The 22055-nt window shown below is 42.5% G+C and overlaps 1 protein-coding gene and 1 pseudogene across 1 annotated transcript; both read right to left on the reverse strand.

Annotated features, from left to right (window-relative positions):
• Positions 1–3808: 3808 nt before the first annotated feature.
• Positions 3809–14125, reverse strand: LOC110521641 (proteasome subunit beta type-5). Its single transcript, XM_021599328.2, has 3 exons — positions 13785–14125; positions 12501–12807; positions 3809–4364 (listed from the first exon to the last, which is right to left on the reverse strand). Exons 1-3 carry the CDS (start codon positions 14001–14003, stop codon positions 4075–4077), a joined length of 816 nt encoding a protein of 271 aa, XP_021455003.1. The 5' UTR covers positions 14004–14125; the 3' UTR covers positions 3809–4074.
• Positions 14126–15685: 1560 nt separating this feature from the next.
• Positions 15686–19367, reverse strand: LOC110522773 (annotated as a pseudogene).
• Positions 19368–22055: the final 2688 nt, after the last annotated feature.

A 22055-nucleotide genomic window follows, 5' to 3' on the forward strand; every position in this document is an offset into this window, starting at 1 on the left:
TGCCTTCCTCACCATCTTAAATAAGCATGCCCCTCTCAAAAATTGTAGAACTAGGAATAGATATAGTCCTTGGTTCACGCCAGACCTGTCTGCCCTTGACCAGCACAAAAACATCCTGTGGCGTTCTGCATTAGCATCGAATAGCCCCGTGATATGCAAATTTCAGGGAAGTTAGGAACAAATATACACAGGCAGTTAGAAAAGCTAAGGTAAGCTTTTTCAAACAGAAATTTGCATCCTGTAGTACTAACACAAAAAAGTTCTGGGACACTGTAAAGTCCATGGAGAATAAGAGCACCTCTTCCCAGCTTCCCACTGCTCTGAGGCTAGGAAACATTGTCACCACCGATAAATACACTATGATTGAGAATTTCAAGAAGCATTTCTCTACGGCTGGCCATGCTTTCCACATGGCTACCCCTACCCCTGTCAACTGCCCGGCACCCTCCACAGCAACCCACCAAAGCCCCCACCATTTCTCCTTTACCCAAATCCAGATAGCCAATGTTCTGAAAGAGCTGCAAAATCTGGACCCCTACAAATCAGCCGGGCTAGACAATCTGGACCCTCTCTTTCTAAAATAATCTGCTTAAATTGTTGCAACCCCTATTACTAGCCTGTTCAACCTCTCTTTCGTATCATCTGAGATTCCCAAAGATTGGAAAGCTGCTGCGGTCAACCCCCTCTTCAAAGGGTGTGACACTCTAGACCCAAACTGCTACAGACCTATATCTATCCTACCCTGTCTTTCTAAGGTCTTCGAAAGCCAAGTTAACAAACAGATTACTGACCATTTCGAATCCCACCATACCTTCTCCGCTATGCAATCCGGTTTCAGAGCTGGTCATGGGTGCACCTCAGCCACGCTCAAGGTTCTAAACGACATCATAACTGCCATCGATAAGAGACATTACTATGCAGCCATATTCATCGACCTGGCCAAGGCTTTCGACTCTGTCAATCACAACATTCTTATTGGCAGACTCGACAGCCTTGGTTTCTCAAATGATTGCCTCGCCTGGTTTACCAACTACTTATCTGATAGAGTTCAATGTGTCAAATCGGAGGGCCTGTTGTCTGGACCTCTGACAGTCTCTATGGGTGTGCCAAAGGGTTCAATTCTCGGGCCGAATCTCTTTTCTGCATACATCAATGATGTTGCTCTTGCTGCTGGTGATTCTCTGATCCACCTCTACGCAGACGACACCATTCTGTATACTTCTGGCCCCTCCTTGGACACTGCATTAACTAACCTCCAGCTGAGCTTCAATGCCATACAACTCTCCTTCCGTGGCCTCCAATTGCTCTTAAAAGCAAGTAAAATTAAATGCATGCTTTTCAATCGATCGCTGCCCGCACCTGCTTGCCCGTCCAGCATCACTACTCTGGACGGCTCTGACTTAGAATACGTGGACAACTACAAATACCTGGGTGTCTGGTTAGACTGTAAACTCTCCTTCCAGACTCACATTAAGCATCTCCAATCCAAAATTAAATCTAGAATCGGCTTCCTATTTCGCAACAAAGCATCCTTCACTCATGCTGCCAAACATACCCTCGTAAAACTGACCATCCTAACGATCCTCGACTTCGGTGATGTCATCTATAAAATAGCTTCCAACACTCTACTCAACAAACTGGATGCAGTCTATCACAGTGCCATCCGTTTTTTCACCAAAGCCCCATACACTACCCACCATTGCGACCTGTAAGCTCTCGTTGGTTGGCCCTCGCTTCATACTCGTCGCCAAACCCACTGGCTACAGGTTATCTACAAGTCTATGCTAGGTAAAGCCCCGCCTTATCTCAGCTCACTGGTCACCATAGCAGCACCCACTCGTAGCACGCGCTCCAGCAGGTATATTCAATGGTCACCCCCAAAGCTAATTCCTCCTTTGGTCGTCTTTCCTTCCAGTTCTCTGCTGCCCATGACTGGAACGAATTACAAAAATCTCTGAAGCTGGAGACTCATATCTCCCTCACTAGCTTTAAGCACCAGCTGTCAGAGCAGTTTACAGATCACTGCACCTGTACTTAGCCTATCTGTAAACAGCCCATATATCTACCTACCTCATCCCCATACTGGTATTTATGTATTTATTTTGCTCCTTTGCACCCCAGTAGCTCTACCTGAACATTCATCTTCTGCCGATCTACCATTCCAGTGTTTAATTGCTATATTGTAATTACTTCGCCACCATGGCCTATTTATTTCCTTAACTTACCTCATTTGCACTCACTGTATATATATTTTTTGTTTTCTTTTGTTCTACTGTATTATTGACTGTATGTTTTGTTTACTCCATGTGTAACTCTGTGTTGTTGTATGTGTCGAATTGCTACGCTTTATCTTGGCCAGGTCGCAGTTGCAAATGAGAACTTGTTCTCAACTAGCCTACCTGGTTAAATAAAGGTGAAATAAAAATAAATAAAATAAACATAAAATTGATCAGAAATACAGATTAGACATTGTAAATTACTATTGTAGCTGGAATCAGCAGATTTCTTATGGAATACCTACATAGGGGTACAGAGGCCCATTATCAGAAACCATCACTCCTGTGTTCCAATGGCACGTTGTGTTAGCCTTTTAGAATGATAAACTTGGATTAGCTAATTGATCATTAGAAACCCCTTTTGCAATTATGTTAGCAAAGGTGAAAACTGTTGTTCTAATTAAAGGAGCAATAACACTGGCCTTCTTTAGACTAGTTGAGTATCTGGAGCATCAGCATTTGTGGGTTCAATTACAGGCTCAAAATGTTCAGAAACAAATAATTTATTCTGAAACTCAGTCTTTTCTTGTTCTCAGAAATGAAGGCTATTCCATGTGAGAAATTGTCAAGAGACTGGAGATCTCGTACAATGCTGGGTACTACTCCCTTCACAGAACAGCGCAAACTGGCTTTAACCAGAATAGAAAGAGTGGGAGGCCCCGTTGCACAACTGACCAAGAGGACAAGTACATTAGTGTCTAGTTTGAGAAACAGAAGCCTCACAAGTCCTCAACTGGCAGCTTCATTAAATAGTACCCGCAAAATACCCGTCTCAACGTCAACAGTGAAGAGACGACTCTGGGATGCTTCACCATCTGGCAGTCCGACGGACAAAACTAAGTTTGGCGGATGCCAGGAGAACGCTACCTGCCCCAATGCATAGTGCCAACTGTAAAGTTTTGGTGGAGGAAGAATAATGGTCTGGGCTTGTTTTCCATGGTTCGTGATAGGCTCTTTAGTTCCAGTGAAGGGAAATCTTAACGCTACAGCATACAATGACATTCTAAACTATTCTGTGCTTCCAACCTTGTGGCAACAGTTTGGGGAAGGCCCTTTCCTGTTTCAGCATGACAATGCCCCCACGCATAAAGTGAGCTCCATACAGAAATGGTTTGTCAATGTTCGGTGTGGAAGAACTTGACAGGCCTGCACGGAGACCTGACCTCAACTCCATCGAAGACCTTTGGGATGAATTGGAACACCGACTACGAGTCAGGCCTAATCGCCCAACATCAGTGCCCGACCTCACTATTGCATGTGGCTGAATGGAACCAAGTCCCTGCAGCAATGTTCCAGCATTTAGTGGAAAGCCTTCCCAGAAGATTGGAGGCTGTTATAGCGGCAAAAGGGGGACCAACTCCATATTAATGCCCATGATTGGAATGAGATGTTCGACGAGCAGGTGTCCACATACCTTTGGTCATGTAGTGCATCTCCTTTGCCTTAATCCTTCAAGGCAATAATGGGATCTGTAAATGATTACTGGTCTGTTAAATTCTCTGCTACCAATAAAAAAGCACACATTAGAAAGATGAGAATGAATGAGAACATTTATTGAAAACTTTAGAGCAGTCAAAAGGGAAAAAATATGAGTTAAGTCAGCAAAGCAACTGTTTAACAGAAGGAACACCCCTTTATCCCAGGCACAGTAAGGAACGTGTAGTGACAGCAAAGTTACTTATATTCTATAAAAGGTCATTTTTCAATAGACCAGATACTGTGCCAAGTTTGGATGTGTGTAAACACTTTTCGAAAACTGAATGGTCCCTCTGGCTATCATTCTTTACACCTACCCCTCCTATGCCTTTTCTGCCTGGTACTGTTGGTGCAGCATTAAGACATCGGACTGGGACACCCTGTTCCAGCCCTCACTGTGTACGTGGTACAGGTTGACCTGTCCTCCACTGTAGGCGTCGCGGTAAGTGGCCTGGTAGATGGCCCTGCAACCCAGATCACAGGCCTCCTCCACAGTCAGGTCCTTCTGCTTCAGACCGCTGTCCACGATGCCATACGCGTACATGGAGCCAGAGCCCACAGCAAACAGGTCCCCGCAGACACGGTTCCCCTCAGAGTCCACGTAGTAGAGGCCTGGAAGGCGTTAGAAGGTGAAATGTTAACCCTTTACTACTACATCGGTGCCCTCAGGCAACAGAAAAACGTTTTGCCCCTCACACCCCTCCATATATTTTTGCTTGTATTCCTACACATGACAATAATGTCTGTACTAGAGGTCGACCGATTAATTAGGGCCGATTTCAAGATTTCATAACAATCGGTAATCTGTATTTTTGGACACCCATTTGCCGATTTGTTTTTTTTACACCTTTATTTAACTAGGCAAGTCAGTTAAGAACACATTCTTATTTTCAATGACGGCCTAGGAACGGTGGGTTAACTGTCTTGTTCAGGGGCAGAACGACAGATTTTTACCTTGTCAGCTTGGGGATTCGTTTTTGCAACCTTCCGGTTACTAGTCCAATGCTCTAACCACCTGCCTTACATTGCACTCCTCGAGGAGCCTGGATGGCACGCTGACTACCTGTTACGCGAGGGCAGCAAGAAGCCAAGGTAAGTTGCTAGCTAGCATTAAACTTATCTTATAAAAAAACAATCAATCTTAACATAATCACTAGTTAACTACACATGGTTGATGATATTACTAGTTTATCTAGCGTATCCTGCGTTGTATATAAAATCGATGAAGTGCCTGTTAATTTCTCATTGAATCACAGCCTACTTCGACAAACGGGTGATGATTTAACAAGCGCATTTGCGAAAAAAGCACTATCGTTGCACCAATGTACCTAACCATGAACATCAATGCCTTTTTTTAAAATCAATACACAAGTATATATTTTTAAAACTGCATATTTAGTTAATATTGCCTGCTAACATAAATTTCTTATAACAAGGGTAAATTGTCACTTCTCTTGCGTTCCGTGCAAGCAGTCAGGGTACAGTGGGGCAAAAAAGTATTTTGTCAGCCACCACCAATTGTGCAAGTTCTCCCACTTAAAAAGATGAGAGAGGCCTGTAATTTTCATCATAGGTACACTTCAACTATGACAGACAAAATTAGAAAAAAAATCCAGAAAATCACATTGTAGGATTTTTAATGAATTTATTTGCAAATTATGGTCACCTACAAACAAGCAAGATTTCTGGCTCTCACAGACCTGTAACTTCTTCTTTAAGAGGCTCCTCTGTCCTCCACTCGTTACCTGTATTAATGGCACCTGTTTGAACTTGTTATCAGTATAAAAGACACCTGTCCACAACCTCAAACAGTCACACTCCAAACTCCACTATGGCCAAGACCAAAGAGCTGTCAAAGGACACCAGAAACAAAATTGTAGACCTGCACCAGGCTGGGAAGACTGAATCTGCAATAGGTAAGCAGCTTGGTTTGAAGAAATCAACTGTGGGAGCAATTATTAGGAAATGGAAGACATACAAGACCACTGATATTCTCCCTCGATCTGGGGCTCCACGCAAGATCTGGTGGGGTCAAAATGATCACAAGAACAGTGAGCAAAAATCCCAGAACCACACGGGGGGACCTAGTGAATGACCTGCAGAGAGCTGGGACCAAAGTAACAAAGCCTACCATCAGTAACACACTACGCCGCCAGGGACTCAAATCCTGCAGTGCCAGACGTGTCCCCCTGCTTAAGCCAGTACATGTCCAGGCCCGTCTGAAGTTTGCTAGAGAGCTTTTGGATGATCCAGAAGAAGATTGGGAGAATGTCATATGGTCAGATGAAACCAAAATAGAACTTTGGTAAAAACTCAACTCGTCGTGTTTGGAGGACAAAGAATGCTGAGTTGCATCCAAGAACACCATACCTACTGTGAAGCATGGGGGTGGAAACATCATGCTTTGGGGCTGTTTTTCTGCAAAGGGACCAGGACGACTGATCCGTGTAAAGGAAAGAATGAATGGGGCCATGTATCGTGAGATTTTGAGTGAAAACCTCCTTCCATCAGCAAGGGCATTGAAGATGAAACGTGGCTGGGTCTTTCAGCATGACAATGATCCCAAACACACCGCCCGGGCAACGAAGGAATGGCTTCGTAAGAAGCATTTCAAGGTCTTGGAGTGGCCTAGCCAGTCTCCAGATCTCAACCCCATAGAAAATCTTTGGAGGGAGTTGAAAGTCTGTGTTGCCCAGCAACAGCCCCAAAACATCATTGCTCTAGAGGAGATCTGCATGGAGGAATGGGCCAAAAAGCCAGCAACAGTGTGTGAAAACCTTGTGAAGACTTACAGAAAACGTTTGACCTCTGTCATTGCCAACAAAGGGTATATAACAAAGTATTGAGATAAACTTTTGTTATTGACCAAATACTTATTTTCCACCATAACTTGCAAATAAATTCATAAAAAAAATCCTACAATGTGATTTTCTGGATTTTTTTTCTCATTTTGTCTGTCATAGTTGAAGTGTACCTATGATGAAAATTACAGGCCTCATCTTTTTAAGTGGGAGAACTTGCACAATTGGTGGCTGACTAAATACTTTTTTGTCCCACTGTATATGCAGCAGTTTGGGCCGCCTGGCACGTTGCGAACTGTGTGAAGTCCATTTATTCCTAACAAAAGCCGTAATTAATTTGCCAGAATTGTACATAATTATGACATAACATTGAAGGTTGTACAATGTAACAGCAACATTTAGACCTAGGGATGCCATCCGTTAGATAAAATACAGAACAGTTCCGTATTTCACTGAAAGAATAAACATTTTATTTTCTAAATGATAGTTTCCGGATTTGACCATATTAATGACCTAAGGCTTGTATTTCTGTGTTATTATTATGTTATAAATAAGCCTATGATTTGATATTTGATAGAGCAGTCTGATTGAGCGGCAGCAGGCTCGTAAGCATTCATTCAAACAGCACTTTCGTGCGTGTTGCCAGCAGCTCTTCGCAATGCTTCAAGTATTGTGCTGTTTATGACTTCAAGCCTATCAACTCCCGAGATTAGGCTGGTGTAACCAATGTGAAATGGCTAGGTAGTTAGCGGGGTGCGCGCTAAAAGCATTTCAAACGTCACTCGCTCTAAGACTTGGAGTAGCTGTTCCCCTTGCCCTGCAAGGCTTTTGTGGAGCGATGGGTAACGATGCTTCGAGGGTGGCTGTTGTCGATGTGTTCCTGGTTCGAGCCCAGGTAGGGGCGAGGAGAGGGACGGAAGCTATACTGTTACACTGGCAATACTAAAGTGCCTATAAGAACATCCAATAGTCAAAGGTATATGAAATACAAATGGTATAGAGAGAAATAATCCTATAATTCCTATAATAACTACAACCTAAAACGTCTTACATGGGAATATTCAAGACTCATGTTAAAAGGAAAGTGTGTGCAAATGGAGTAAGGAGGTAAGGCAATAAATAGGCCACAGTAGCGAAGTAATTACAATTTAGCAAATTAACACTGGAGTGATAGATGAGCAGATGGTGATGTGCAAGTAGAAATACTGGTGTGCTAAAGAGAAAAAAAGTAAATAGAAACAATATGGGGATGAGGTAGGTAGTTGGTTGGATGGGCTATGTACAGCTGCAGTGATCGGTTAGCTGCTCAGATAACTGATGCTTAAAGTTAGTGAAGGAGATATGTCTTCAACTTCAGTGATTTTTGCAATTCGTTCCAGTCATTGGCAGCATAGAACTGAAAGGAAAGGCGACCAAAGTAGGTGTTGGCTTTGGGGATGACTAGTGAGATATATCTGCTGGAGCGCGTGCTACGGGTGGGTGTTGTTATGGTGACCAGTGAGCTGAGAAAAGGCAGGGCTTTACCTAGCAAAGACTTATAGATGACCTGGAGCCAGTAGGTCTGGCGACGAATATGTAGCGAGGACCAGCCGACGAGTGCATACAGGTCGCAGTGGTGGGTGATATATGGGGCTTGGGTGACAAAACGGATGGCACTGTGATAGACTGCATCCAGTTTATTGAGTAGAGTGTTGGAGGCTATTTGGTAAATGACATCGCCGAAGTCGAGGATCGGTAGGATAGTCAGTTTTACGAGGGTATGTTTGGCAGCGTGAGTGGAGGCTTTGTTGCGAAATAGGAAGCCGATTCTAGATTTAATTTTGGATTGGAGATGCTTAATATGAGTATGGAAGGAGAGTTTAACAGTCTAGCTAGACACCTAGGTATTTGTAGTTGTCCACATATTCTAAGTCAGAACCGTCCCAAGTAGTGATGCTAGTCGGGTGGGCGGGTGCGGGCAGCGATCGGTTGAAGAGCATGCATTTAGTTTTATTAGCTTTTAAGAGGAGTTGGAGGCCACGGAAGGAGAATTGTACGGCATTGAAGCTTGTTTGGAGGTTTGTTAACAGTGTCCAAATAAGGGCCAGATGTATACAGAATGGTGTCGTCTGCATAGAGGTGGATCAAGGAATCACCAACAGCAAGAGCGACATCATTGATACATACAGAGAAGAGAGTCGGACGATAATTGAACCCTGTGGTACCCCCATAAAGACTGCCAGAAGTCCGGACAACAGGCCCTCCGATTTGACACACTGAACTCTATCTGAGAAGTAGTTGGTGAACCAGGCGATGCAGTCATTTGAGAAACCAAGGCTGTTGAGTCTGCCGACAAGAATACGGTGATTGACAGAGTCAAAAGCCTTGGCCAGGTCTATGAAGACGGCTGCACAGTACTGTATTTTATCGATGGAGCTTATGATATCGTTTAGAACCTTGAGCTTGGCTGAGGTGCACCCATGACCAGCTCGGAAACCAGATTGCACAGTGGAGACGGTACAGTGGGATTCAAAATGATCCGTTTGTTAACTTGGCTTTCGAAGACTTTAGAAAAGGCAGGGCAGGATGGATATGGGTCTATAACAGTTTGGGTCTAGAGTGTCACACCCTTTGAAGAGGGGGATGAACGTGGCAGCTTTCCAATTTTTAGGAATCTCGGACGATACGAAAGAGAGGTTGAACAGACTAGTAATAGGGGTTGCGACAACGGCAGCGGATAATTTTAGAAAGAGAGTGTCCATATTGTCTAGCCCAGCTGATTTGTACAGGTCCAGGTTTTGCAGCGCTTTCAGAACATCTACTATCTGGATTTGGGTGGAGAAGCTGGGGAGGCTTGGGCAAGTAGCTGCGGGGGGTGCAGAGCTGTTGGCCGGGGTTGGGGTAGCCAGGGAGGAGATGCTCTTATTCTCCATGGACTTTACACTGTTCCAGAACTTTTTGGAGTTAGAGCTACAGGATGCAAATGTATGTTTTAAAAAGCTAACCTTTGCTTTCCTAACTGACTTGATGTATTGGTTCCTGGTTTCTACTTGGAATCATGTAGTAACCAAAAAAAGTGCTCAACAAATCAAAATATATTTTAGATTCTTCAGCCACCCTTGCACACGCTTTGCACACGCTTTGCATTTTGGTTCCAACGGCTGTGTGTGTTATATCACCGGCTGAGCGTCCATGGACGGTGGCAATTCAACATGTAGAATCACCAGGAAATGAAAAGACAATTTTTTAAACTTATTTAACTATGCAAGTCAGTTAATTAAGAACAAATTCTTATTTACAATGGCGGCCTACCAAAGACCTCGTGCGAGGGCTAGGGTTAAAAATAAAAATATAGGACAAAACACATCGCGACGAGAGAGACATGCGGCTGATGTTCTGTGGTCGTTATGGTGTGTCCCGTCTCTTATTGTAGTCTATACTGCACTCCTTAGTCACAACAACTTTAATATGCAGCGTGATAGGGAGGAAAGGCACCTCTCCTTTTTAAGGGAAGGATGTACCATACATTCATAACTCATGGGAAATATGACATTTAGGCTACGGCAATCTTTATGTGGCTCACGTGTGCAATTCAAAATTCAGATCCCTAGTTATCTAATTTTTGAAAAAAAAATGCTACTTTTAGAATGAGGGCCGTACTAGAAAAAAAAATTGCACATTTATCTATAGTGGTTCCTCCTTTAAAAAGTTGTGAGTTTACACCGCGGGACTTAGAGGTACCCAGCATCACAGCTTCATTACTCCAGACCACCACAAGGGAGAGTTAGAGCACTCATTATGCATTTGGGTCCCAAGGTTTTTATATGACCAATCATATCGAGTGGTTCCAATAATGAATTTGATGCGAGCCACCCGTCCCTGGTGGCTTTCTTCAACAAAGATGGCTGACAAAACATTACGGGGGAGCAGATGTAAGTAGTTATAACGTCAAAATGAGTCAAGCTAAAAATGTACAATTGAGAGGAATATGTTAGTTAATGTGCCAACAGTGTGCAACAATGCCTAATTCATAACCATTACAGATAAAACACATATACATATATATGATGCAATTACGATTTGTTTTCAGTCTATAAAAAAAACAAGTGCCATTTAAGATTAATTAATTGAAACTGTAATATCAACTGGTTATATTATATCTTCAAAAAAGGTAGTAACCTCAGCAGTGTGGCACTTGATTAGAAGCCTATGGCTGTGCAATGGCATAGCCTTGTTAATTTAGCAGACAATATGCTTTTATTTCCCCAGCCGTTATCACAGTCAAAACACCTATTTTATGGTAAGAAAATATGATGTAATATAACAGAATAGAACAGAAGAGTGTGAAGTGATTGGCTTATTGCGTCGGGAACAGTTATTCTCAAAGAGTGATAATTTGGAATGAGGCGCAATTTGGCAAATTGAAAGACATTTTTCAGGGTTACAAACTAAAATCTGTCTTTTCGATATACAGACATTCGATTTACTGTATTATGTTGGTCCTAGGAATTTTAACAATTCTACACTGAATTATGGCCATGGCATAGGTTTGGTGAGTAGGCCTAGGTTTAATGATTCTGATGAAAATATGCTCTGTCTTTATCAAACTAATGTTATTGCATATTGTCAGTGTGGAAACTGTCTATGTTGGGGAGGGGGGGGGGGGGGGGGAATGTAGCTTGGGTATCCCATCAGATAGATACATTTTTTTATAGGCCTTTATTTCTGTAGGCGCACACTTAGTGAGAGCCAGTGGAAAAGGAATTTAGCGAGCAGAACTTTGTGATGCTTGGCTTGGTTTATTTTTGTTTTGTCCTGCAAATACACATGTAATATGGAACACTAGAGCCAAAACAAATTAACATAGTCTTCAAGACAACATTTCATCACATAGTTTATGGTAATCTCTGATGTAACAGCGATAACACCGTACTAGTATAGCAGCAGGAAGTAGGGGTGCTGCAGCACCCCCCGAAAAATGTTTGTCATGCGATTGTCATTCTAAATGTATACAGTAAGAACAAAACCTTGTCCTCAAACATTTACATCAAAAGGTGCAAAGTTATGGTCATAGACAAAACATCCACATCAAATAAAAAAAACTACATTGATCAAATAACATGGAAAACAAACCGTTTTTGTGCAGTATTAATTTACCGTCCTTACAAACCACTTAATGTAAATTACTGTATTGTACATAGGCTGGTCATTAAGGTTAGATACTTGTAGACTTTCCATTACCATGAAGAGAAATAATGCACAATACAGTTATTAAGTGGTTTGTGATGGCTCAGTTGGTAGAGCATGGCGCTTGCAACGCTAGGGTTGTGGGTTCAATTCCCATGGGGGACCAGTGCAAAAAAGTATGAGAATGTAAGTTGCTCTGGATAAGAACATCTACTAAAATGTTAAAAGGAATGAATGGACCATTTCAGTTTACACATAGAAATAAGTTGCATTTGCAAAGTATTTCAATAAACTGGAAAACATATCAAAGTATTTTTATATATCACAAGTATTATCAGATTAACTGTTTTGTACAGGAAATTATCAGATTGAAGTTACAAATGCTGGTTAACACAAATTCAAATCAATTCCGTTATAAAAATGATCACAAACGTAGTGCACTGGGCCTTTACTAGTCATATATTAGCGGACTGATAAAGACATCAGCGCCGGTTAAGAAAAAATATTTCTGCATCACACACCCCCACCAACAAATCCCAGCATCCCCACCCCCAAACTACTTCCCGCAGCTATGCGTACTATAAGCTCACTCCACAGCTTCAAATATCTTCACTAGGGTCGCTGAATTGCTAGCTTTTTGGCAACGCAACTGGCTAGCACGTGTTTGCAGAGCAGATAATCACTAGTTCAAGCCCAGTAAGAGGCCAGGGACAGTGAAAGAAGCATTACTGCTAAACTAGCACATTGACGCCAGTTATACAGCATCATATCACATCCATACCTGGTCCAGTCTTGTCCCAGCCACACACCATGGTTCCCATGCTGAGGCCCATGCCTTTGTACTGGTACACCATGTTGGCCAGTAGCTTGGAGGCGGCTGCCACAGAGATGCGTTCCTTGTTGCGGAGCTCGTAGACGCGGCACTGGCGGGCCAGCAGGCGCTCCCAGAAGCTGCAGTCAGCAGCCCCTCCAGCCATTGTGCCCAACAGGTAGGGGTTGATCTCTATCACCTTCTTCACTGTCTGGGAGGCGATGTAGGCGCCTGCTGTAGCCCTGGAGTCCACCGCCACGATCACACCATGCTGGAACTGTGGGGAAAAGGACATGGAGGCAGAAGTTAGACAATGGCTAGCCAAGGGGTAATAGCTAGGCCTATATAACCCTAAACTTGATTATTTCCGATGTCATTGTTTAAAGTTATTTTCAGAATAACTAGCAACCCTTTAAAGCAACCCTTGGGGCGGCAGGGTAGCCTAGTGTTTAGAGCGTTGGACTAGTAACCGGAAGGTTGCAAGCTCCAACCCCGAGCTGACAAGGTACAAATCTGTCATTCTGCCCCTGAACAGGCAGTTAACCCACTGTTCCACGGCCATCATTGAAAATAAGAATTTGTTCTTAACTGACTTGCCTAGTTATTAAATAAAGGAACATTTAAAAAAAATATTAGCTAACTAAGTTTAAACAAGAAGTAGCCTATATGACTAGCTAAAATGACCATTGGCATGAAGCAGTCATTTTTGCCTGTTTATGTGCTCATTTAATGTGTTGTTTATATCTTCAGTTGCCTAAGGACACGTACGCAGGGTTATAGGTAACTGGTAATGTGATCGCGTACACAGTTGACCAGTAAGAGTTAGCACAGGTGAGATGCGCTTGTTATGGAATGCACATCACGTTGGTACGGCAAAGCTTTGTTTTGGAACTATGTATTTAATATTCTGCATTTTTTTTTTTTTACATTAAACCTTTAAACCTAAATGGCTAGCCAACGGGGAATCCATTTGTAACGTTATGTGAGCGCGCGATTAATTGCTCTCAAACAATGGTTACTTATTAGCTAGCATATCGTGCAAACGGGTAAAAGGCGAAGCGAGACATCCCACTCTCTCATTCCTTCTGGTTTATGTACAGTAAACGAACTGAAATAAGCAGACCAGCCGCTAATGCGTTGGTGCCTAAAACCACCCATTAAGCAGACCGGAACTGATGTTTTCTTTTCCAATGGTAAACGGCCCGAGTGGGACATCTTCATTTATCAACCATATTTGGTAGCGAGTACACTTACTTTGAAGGCTAATGTGGTTGTGCCATGAAGGAATTGTATCTTTCTTTCTGGCCCATCTCCGTCAGAGCAGGCGGTTCTCACAGCGAAAGAGAGGTTATCTCCCCCTACAGACTCCAAACCCAACTCTGTTTCATACAAACTACTGCTGAAGCCACGACACTTGCGACCATAGTTTGAAAAGTCTACTGACTCACTCTGCAACACATTAGCAAGAGCCATCTTTAAACTAAGAATGATGAAAATACAACTTCCGTTGTTATCAAAACAGTTTTGCCGGTAAAGGAAATGCGTCACAGATTTGCAGTTTTGCACCTCGTTCAGTTTTCTTCGAGATGGTCCTCCAATAGTTCATTATCGACTTCACAATATCGATTACAAAAGTTCACTATGGGCTTATGTAAACATTAGCTTACCTATGATAAAGAAATACCCTTAAAAATGTGATGGTTCACAATGATGCAGTGTTAGATGCATGTCGTTTTTCTATTACTAAAGATCTCTGTCTGGACACAGTGAGATTTACCCATAGTCACTTCAATGCATTCCCCCCACCACCTCCCTTAGTATACTTAAACAATGAATGCCATCACAATTCTAATGTCACAATAATGTCATAAAAGCAGTGTTGGTTTATAGCAATTATGTTGCTAAGGTCTAATTTTCTAAAGACAAGAAACTTGTCATTCCAAGAACTTCATTTCCAATTTTCACTATGAAGAGGAAAGGTGTGAGTACAACATTCTTGTGGCGATACAGCTTTTTGATGTGTGGTTACTTCACAGACAAGATGGAGTTCATGCACATACAGTAAAATACAGAGAACTGCTAAAGCAAACAAAGATGTCAAAGACAAATATCAGGAACGTTTCAGAGATTACCTGTCTGCTGCTGACTCTGTTGAGTCTTGGAAGTCTCAACCCTACTACCCCAAGGAACCATGGATGTCCTTTGATGAGCCGGCGTACCCAGCAGAGACGTCCTGGACTTACTTCCCTTGGCAGATAGCGCCTCCTTCACCCCACCGCCAGCGCTGAGCCTCCAGCATGCGGAGAGATATGGACAAGGGAGATGAGCCAACCCCAGAGGTGAGCTTCCTTGACAACCTCTATGAGCTTTACCACAGATTTCCCATGTTTTCCTCTATGACAGGGCCCAGGGACAAGTGCCAAGCCTCCACCATGTGTTATGATATGGAGACGGCCTGCTCATCCTCATGCAACCTGAGCCGACCCAAGGGAAATCCTTCAGCTCCCCATGTTTGTCTCATTGATGAGGGGGAAGGGGGCAGACGCAAGTTTAGGACCAGGATGTGGCCCAACTTCTGCTCTGCAGTCCAGGGACATCTGAGGACCAGGTTGTGGCCCAACTTGATTTCTGCAGTCCAGGGACATCTGAGGACCAGGTTGTACTTGTGGCCCAATCTTCTTTCTGCAGTCCAAGGACATCTTGCATTCATCAATGACTTCTCAGAAAAATTACTTATCAGGAATAAAATATTTTCTTAACTCTGTCACAGTTGTCCGAGACTGATAAAATCAAGTACTCTAAATCAAGTGCTTCTAGCTAATCTAAGTCTAAAATGTGATTTCCTAGGTTACATATTGTGAATAATGTTGTTATTATACTTTCAAGCGGGTCCAAAAGGTTTTTAAAGTAAATTAAAACATGACCTCTGATGTTTATAAAAATGATGAACATTAATGTAGTCTAACATTTCATTTCAGTAATACTCTAAAAGGCTGCAATTATTGGCTCATATACATTTCTTATTTTCTTTCTTCTGCTAAGATTCTCTCTCCTCACACTAGCCTTCTTTATTACCCTAACTACCGATCTCCTCATCCCTTTCCCCCTCTCTGTTCCTCCTCTGTTCTTACCTTCCCTCCTTCTCTCTCCTTCTCTCTGCAATACTCCACACGTCTCTATGTGTGGCGCAGCCTCCCTGGCCAGTGAGAGGAGTTCCTCCACCGCAACCCTCCATCCTGCACACAGTAGGCATAGGGTGAACTGGAACCCACAGAGAACAGCTTTCCCTGCAGCCGTGTCCCGTCACTGCAGACATATTACAGGCTTGGGCCAGAGAGCACCTGCCTACCTCTACCTCCAGCAGACATTTCACTGTACTTGTGCACTTAACATAAATAATGGGAAACTTGAACAGTGCTGCCCACTCATGGCTGGTGAGAGGCACTGCCTCTTATCCTCTCCCTCTGCTTGAGAGATTGGTTCACTTGCAGCTGTCTTTGCCTTATCATCTGTTTCACTCCCCATCATTGATCTTTTCTCCTGACCCATCCACCTCTCTTCCATCACAGCCACACAGAGTGGCCGCCACACACAGCTCAGTGCCCTTAACGGGTGCATCATGTGGGTTAGCAGCTTGGCAGCACCAGCTGTGGACAGTCTCCTGGCATAGCGAAGCTGGTAGAGCCGGAGTTCCAGAGTCAGAATCCTTCTCCAGAGGGCACAGTCGGCAGACGTGATGGGGTTTTGTGCAATGTTTGGGTTGATTTGGGCAAACTGTATGGGGCTTTCACTGAGGTATCAATACAAAGATGCAGTGGGCTTCAACTGTAGCTCCACAACAAGTCACTGCTTGTTGTATCTCTGGTTCTCTTCCCAAAATGCAAGGAGGTGTTTTCCTGGTCTTTTCGAAGTGAAGCTGAAAAATTTCATCTGGAGGCAAGAAAAGAGTCCTTGAAACCATACAGGTCTGTTAATATGTAAATAACTTATTTATTGATGATTTATTTCCTCTCCAATGTCAATTATTGATTCTAATGTTTTTAGAATTTGAGAGTCAGTCAAGGTCTGTTTGTCTCTGAGAGTGGGGATGCACCGATTTAAATGTAATAAAAATTATAATTTTTACATAGTAAATGATCCCTCAGTTGTACTGTCTTAACAAGTAGCGCGACATCAATAGCATTACGTTACCTCATTACCGGGATGCATTAAATATGGAGTAAACCACGTCAGTCATCAAAAACTGTGCCTGAACATGATACCTGTCTCATAAATCATATTGGTATGCTGATTGTACTTGTGTTGATTTAGATTTATGAAATTAGATTGTGTCTGTAGTTCAGTCTATCTCCCTATTGTTGAGCCATAAACATGCACACCTGTGTTTAAAAAGTAGGCTGCACATTGGCCTGTGTACAGAGGCAGACTATGTGCCTGATGACTCATCCTGAATTTAAATTCACTGGGTTAGTGCTATCCGGAATCCTTGGGAAATTCCCTTGCCTAAACCCTTAACTTTACCCTAACCCTTACCAAACCCCCTTACTTTAACCATTTGAAATTTCAACTTCAATGAAGTGACTTCCAGGGGAGAACGACTGCCCCCTCATTGAAGCCATGAAGTTCAAGAATGACCGCGGTACTGCAGGCATTGTTTGCAGAAAACAGGATCCCCGTTATAGTGAATGGAAAAATGGCAATATTCGTGTTCAATCTTCATGTAAATAATTGTATATTTTTTAAGACAATCATGGTAGCAATAATTCCTTATATTACAGCAAATGTATGTCCTTGAACTGATTATTTTAAAATGGCACACAGAAGAAGTTATTAGGAAAATTTAGTTGCAGGCTAGATCAGTGCTGCCCTCTCTCATTGAGTAGCTGAAGTTGAAGGCCAACACTGTTCTTCATGCTGCCATTAGCAACTAAATGATCCTTGTAAGCTATTCTGTGTGCGATTTTAAAGTAGCCGGTTCAAGGACATACATCTGGTGTAATTGAAACAATTATTGGCACCATGATTGACTTCGAAACATATATTTATTTACACGAAGAATGACCACAAAGATAAAAGTAAAAGTAAAAGCAGGAAGTGTACCTTTCAACTCAACTGACATTATAAAAAATGCATTCCATTGCATGAGCCCCATCAGTTCGCATCATTTGAATTCACTTTCTACATTACCATGGCAATCCAGCATTAGTTGATAGAAAATTGATTGAATTGTTGCATCACAATGCCAGGCAGCCATTGTGAGTTTGCCCATCAGTGTACCAGTCAAATTGCCAGGGTTAGAGCTTCCAAGCCCATTCTTTTCATTTTCATTTCTATGATTAATTCTATAAATATGCAAATGTTGCTCTCTGCCCAGGTGTTCTCTGCAAAAGTAAAAGTCAGGTAGCCTACCTGGCACTGCATATACTACAATAGACTTGCAGAACAGGTGGCACCGTATAACTCCACCTGTCTCACTGAACTGATGAGTAGAGACAAGGCAACAGACAGCTGCATTTGGACAAAAAAAAAATCACATTATTTTAAGTTCAATGAATTCTAACCCCGAATTGATTGTGAATTTAATAACATTCGATTCAGTCCTGGAACAAATTCGGGAAGACAGAATGTCAAGAATTGCATGAAGTGCACTCTTGAAAATGAACATTTTTAAAACTTGTAACCCTTGTGGATATGCTATCACTGTTGTAATTTTGTTCTTGCTGGTAAGAAATACAAATGATTGACTTGAAGAATGCAAACAATTTCTGGGTAGTCTATTTAAATTAGTTGCAAACGTGTGTAAATATTTGGCTAGTGTGTGTATTACAGCTATTCATATCATTATGCTTACAGGCTACCTCCACACACCACTTTATTTTCCTCACAACTTACAGTATATCCACAAATGTCACATTAAGCTCCTGATTATTAAGTGTCACTCGTTTAAAATATTATATTTGTTCAACATATGATGTTTAATATGTAGATACCATACTAGGCCCACTATGCTTCTGGCACTGTTCATCAATTTAAATCTGAATGCATATACCAGTGTTAAAAATTCTAACAAAATAGATTATATTCCAGCCACACACTGCTAGTCACTAGTGCCAGAGGCATCTCAGAATGAATCTTACAAACAAGTTATACTAAGTGAGGAAAAGTCCTGAGGCTTTACTCATTATTTCTCTTGATTTGATAAAGGATCATACCCATGTATTATAGTTTGTTATGACAGACCATTCAAGGAGAGGCCTTCTGAACACCAAGCGAGCATATGATGGACATACTCCCAGTCACTATGTGAGTCTTCATCCCACACCACGTCTACGTCCTCACCCCCAGCTGGAGAGAGTACAGTGCTACATGATGATTCCATACAGTTTGACTAGGCCCCAGACATGACAGATGGCTCAGTGGTCCGAGTTAGGTACCAGTGCTCCAGGGCCTATGAGGTGGAAGTGGAGGTGGTGGTCTCCACACAAACCAAGACAGGAGTCCGGGTCTTCAAGATGAGATGGAACACATTCAGAAGCTCACATTCCCTCCAGACATGGCCTACAGAGAGGACTTCTTCATCAGGCACACATTGGACGTCCGTAATGTGATGGTTTGAGGAGCCTGGTTGGACCACCTTGACCAAGGCAATAGAGACAAAGGCAATGGGACCAACAGCACATACCATGGGTCCCTGGTGAGGTCATTCAAGGTGCTCCAGGCAGTACCGCCCTCTAAGAGTCCAGCCAGACTTACCCTGGGTGTCCCTCGTGGATGGCTGATCTGAGGTGGCAGCTGACCAGAGGCAGAGTCCGCCTTTGCCCACATGAGTCCGGTCATGTCTAAATCAACCAATCATGTTTTTGTATATGTGTGTTTCAATTAAACTCACCTGGCTGTCACTTGTACTTTGAACAGTTTAAGGTTCCCATGTGTTATGAATTTCCTACCAGAGGCTCTCAGCACACCATCTCACAGCCCACTCTAAGGGACACAAACTCTGCAACTTTCTAACTCCCGCAGTAGGCTCCCCACCCCCTCTGGAGCAAAACAGGCTAGGCTAAAGGTCGTAAACTGGCCCTTCACACCTCTGGTCCTGACCAAACCGTTTGTTTGCTCGGAGGTCATGGTTGCCAGGGGCCTAATCACACAGTGGGATCAGCCAATCAAAGGCAGTTATCTTTCTGTCTCCTTCAAGCAGTCACAGAGAGAGCAGCAAGCTTATCTCTATTCTGCACAACAACAGCTGGACTGGTATCTCTGAACTTGTGCGTGCACAAAGTGATTTGTGTGCCATTTGTATATTGTCCTTCGTAGTTTGTTCTTACTATTGTTGTATGCTGCCTTTGTTTATAGCTGTGTTGGAATATGTGCTGGTAGTATGTACATTTTCATACAGTCCTTCCCTTGTTAAAAAAACGTTTCTCTACTTGTGCTATAAGTTGTTGTATTGTGTATAGTGCATTCATTACCTGTTTCTCCTGTTTCAGAACCACTCCCATGCCACTACCTTTCCATGTTCATTTTATCAGTGATGGCTAGAAGGCCGGTGATGTCGACCGCTGAACGCCGCCCGAACAAGGAGAGGGACCGACTTCGGAGGAAGTCGTGACACAGGTTTGGATCTGACTTCACTCTAAATTGTATATTTTATTTACATTTATGACAAACTTCCTTACATTGTCATGGCAGCTGATCATTTGGATAATCTTGTGGACAACAAACTCTCTGCTTTTGTAATGACAATGTCACCTAGAATGAGTCACAACAACATGAATAGTTATAACCGGTATAATGCTAAATTAATTATACAGTTTTGTGGCCTCTTACACAGTGGGTTCATTTAAAGTTCAACTAAAAAAGTTGGGTGAATTAGCACTTTGAAAATGATAGCATCTGCCATCCAAAGTTTCTGACTCCAATTAACCTCCTTAGGTCAGTTACAGTAGGCTAAGATCTGTGTCTCTTTTCAAGGCTGACACCTCATTTCACTTACATTTTTGATTTCACTTAACAGATCAGTTTTCACACAGTTAAAAAAAGAAAAAGTCTTTCATAAACTAACACCCATTTGACCCTTTCTCCCCTTACTAGCTCTTATTTTGCTGATAGCTACTTTATTTAGGAGAAATGTACTTACTATGACTGTGATATGTGGTTGTCCCACCTAGCTAACTTAAGGTGAATGGACTAATTGTAAATCAAATCATAATTAATTGGTCGCATACACATATTTAGCAGATGTTATTGAGGGTGTAGCGAAATGTGTGTAAAAAAAAAAAAACACAAAAAAAATGGATAATGCAAAGTTGCTAGAAGCAGAGCTGTCATGTCTGTCAGAGTCATCTTCTTTACCAATCACTCTGGATAAGAGCATCTGCTAAATGACTAAAATGTACACATTGAAGTGTACTTTATTGTCTACATGCTTTCAAAGACGCTTTGAAAGATCAGCAAAAAAACATATGTAGAAGATGATACCAGTGGGTGGGTGTGTTTTGTGGATGCTTAAGGATGGATGCATAATCTAAGATGTAATCACAGTTTACAATGACACAAATCCATTCAATCTCCTCCCTGAGGCAGCCATGGAACAGTGACAGTGACACAGGAAATGGAATGTGAAAGATCTCATTAATCTCCTTTTCCCCAGGGTAACAGTGTCTATGTGGGTCTATCTGGTGCAGTGGTGTGACAAGAAGATCCTCCATCACGTTGATCAGAACAGTAAATATGACACTCCTCTGATGCAGCTCACTAACCAGGCGAGGCATAGCATGACAGCTTGTTGTGGATTCACCAGATAGGATGTCACTGTGTATTTGTCAGAGTTTTGCTCTCACTTGATACTTGTGATGCTATGCTAGGCTGTGAATGTGATGAAGCTGTCCTTGTGAGATAGGTCGTGGTATGATTGGATATCAACGTGCATTATGGGAGATGTACATTATGTCTTATGATTTAATAAAGGACATGTCATCATGTCTGCTGTTTAGGAGAGATCCTAATTCAGGTGTGTGTGGTGTCTGGGGGGAGATCAGGCATTCAGAGCCCACACATCTCTGACTCTCTGGACATGAATCTGACTAGACTTCTCCATACAAGGCTCTAAGGTACCATACAATTGAATTGAATACACTTTATTAATCCCACAAGGGACACTACAGCAACAACATACAGGATGTATGTGCTCCTAACCAACTATGCTATTTTGTTCGTTTCTTTGCATTGTTGTACCTTATTTTTGAACTTATTTTGTACAAAATGTTGCTGCTACCGTCTCTTATGACCGAAAATACTTCTGGACATCAGAACAGCGATTTACTCACCACGAACTGGAAGAAGCTCTTTCCTTTAACAAGTCTGACGAGAAGGATATACTGCTTCCCGGGAACAGGCCCAGATCCACGTCATTTACGTGAAGAATAGACGGAGGAAAAGAGGACGCAGGTTGGGCTGCCTTCTGAGAATCTGTAGGTGAGCGAGTAAATTCCCACTGCCATCTGTTCTACTTGCTAACATGCAATC

This window comes from Oncorhynchus mykiss, chromosome 30, assembly GCF_013265735.2.
Source record: "Oncorhynchus mykiss isolate Arlee chromosome 30, USDA_OmykA_1.1, whole genome shotgun sequence".
Taxonomy (NCBI): Eukaryota; Metazoa; Chordata; class Actinopteri; order Salmoniformes; family Salmonidae; genus Oncorhynchus; species Oncorhynchus mykiss.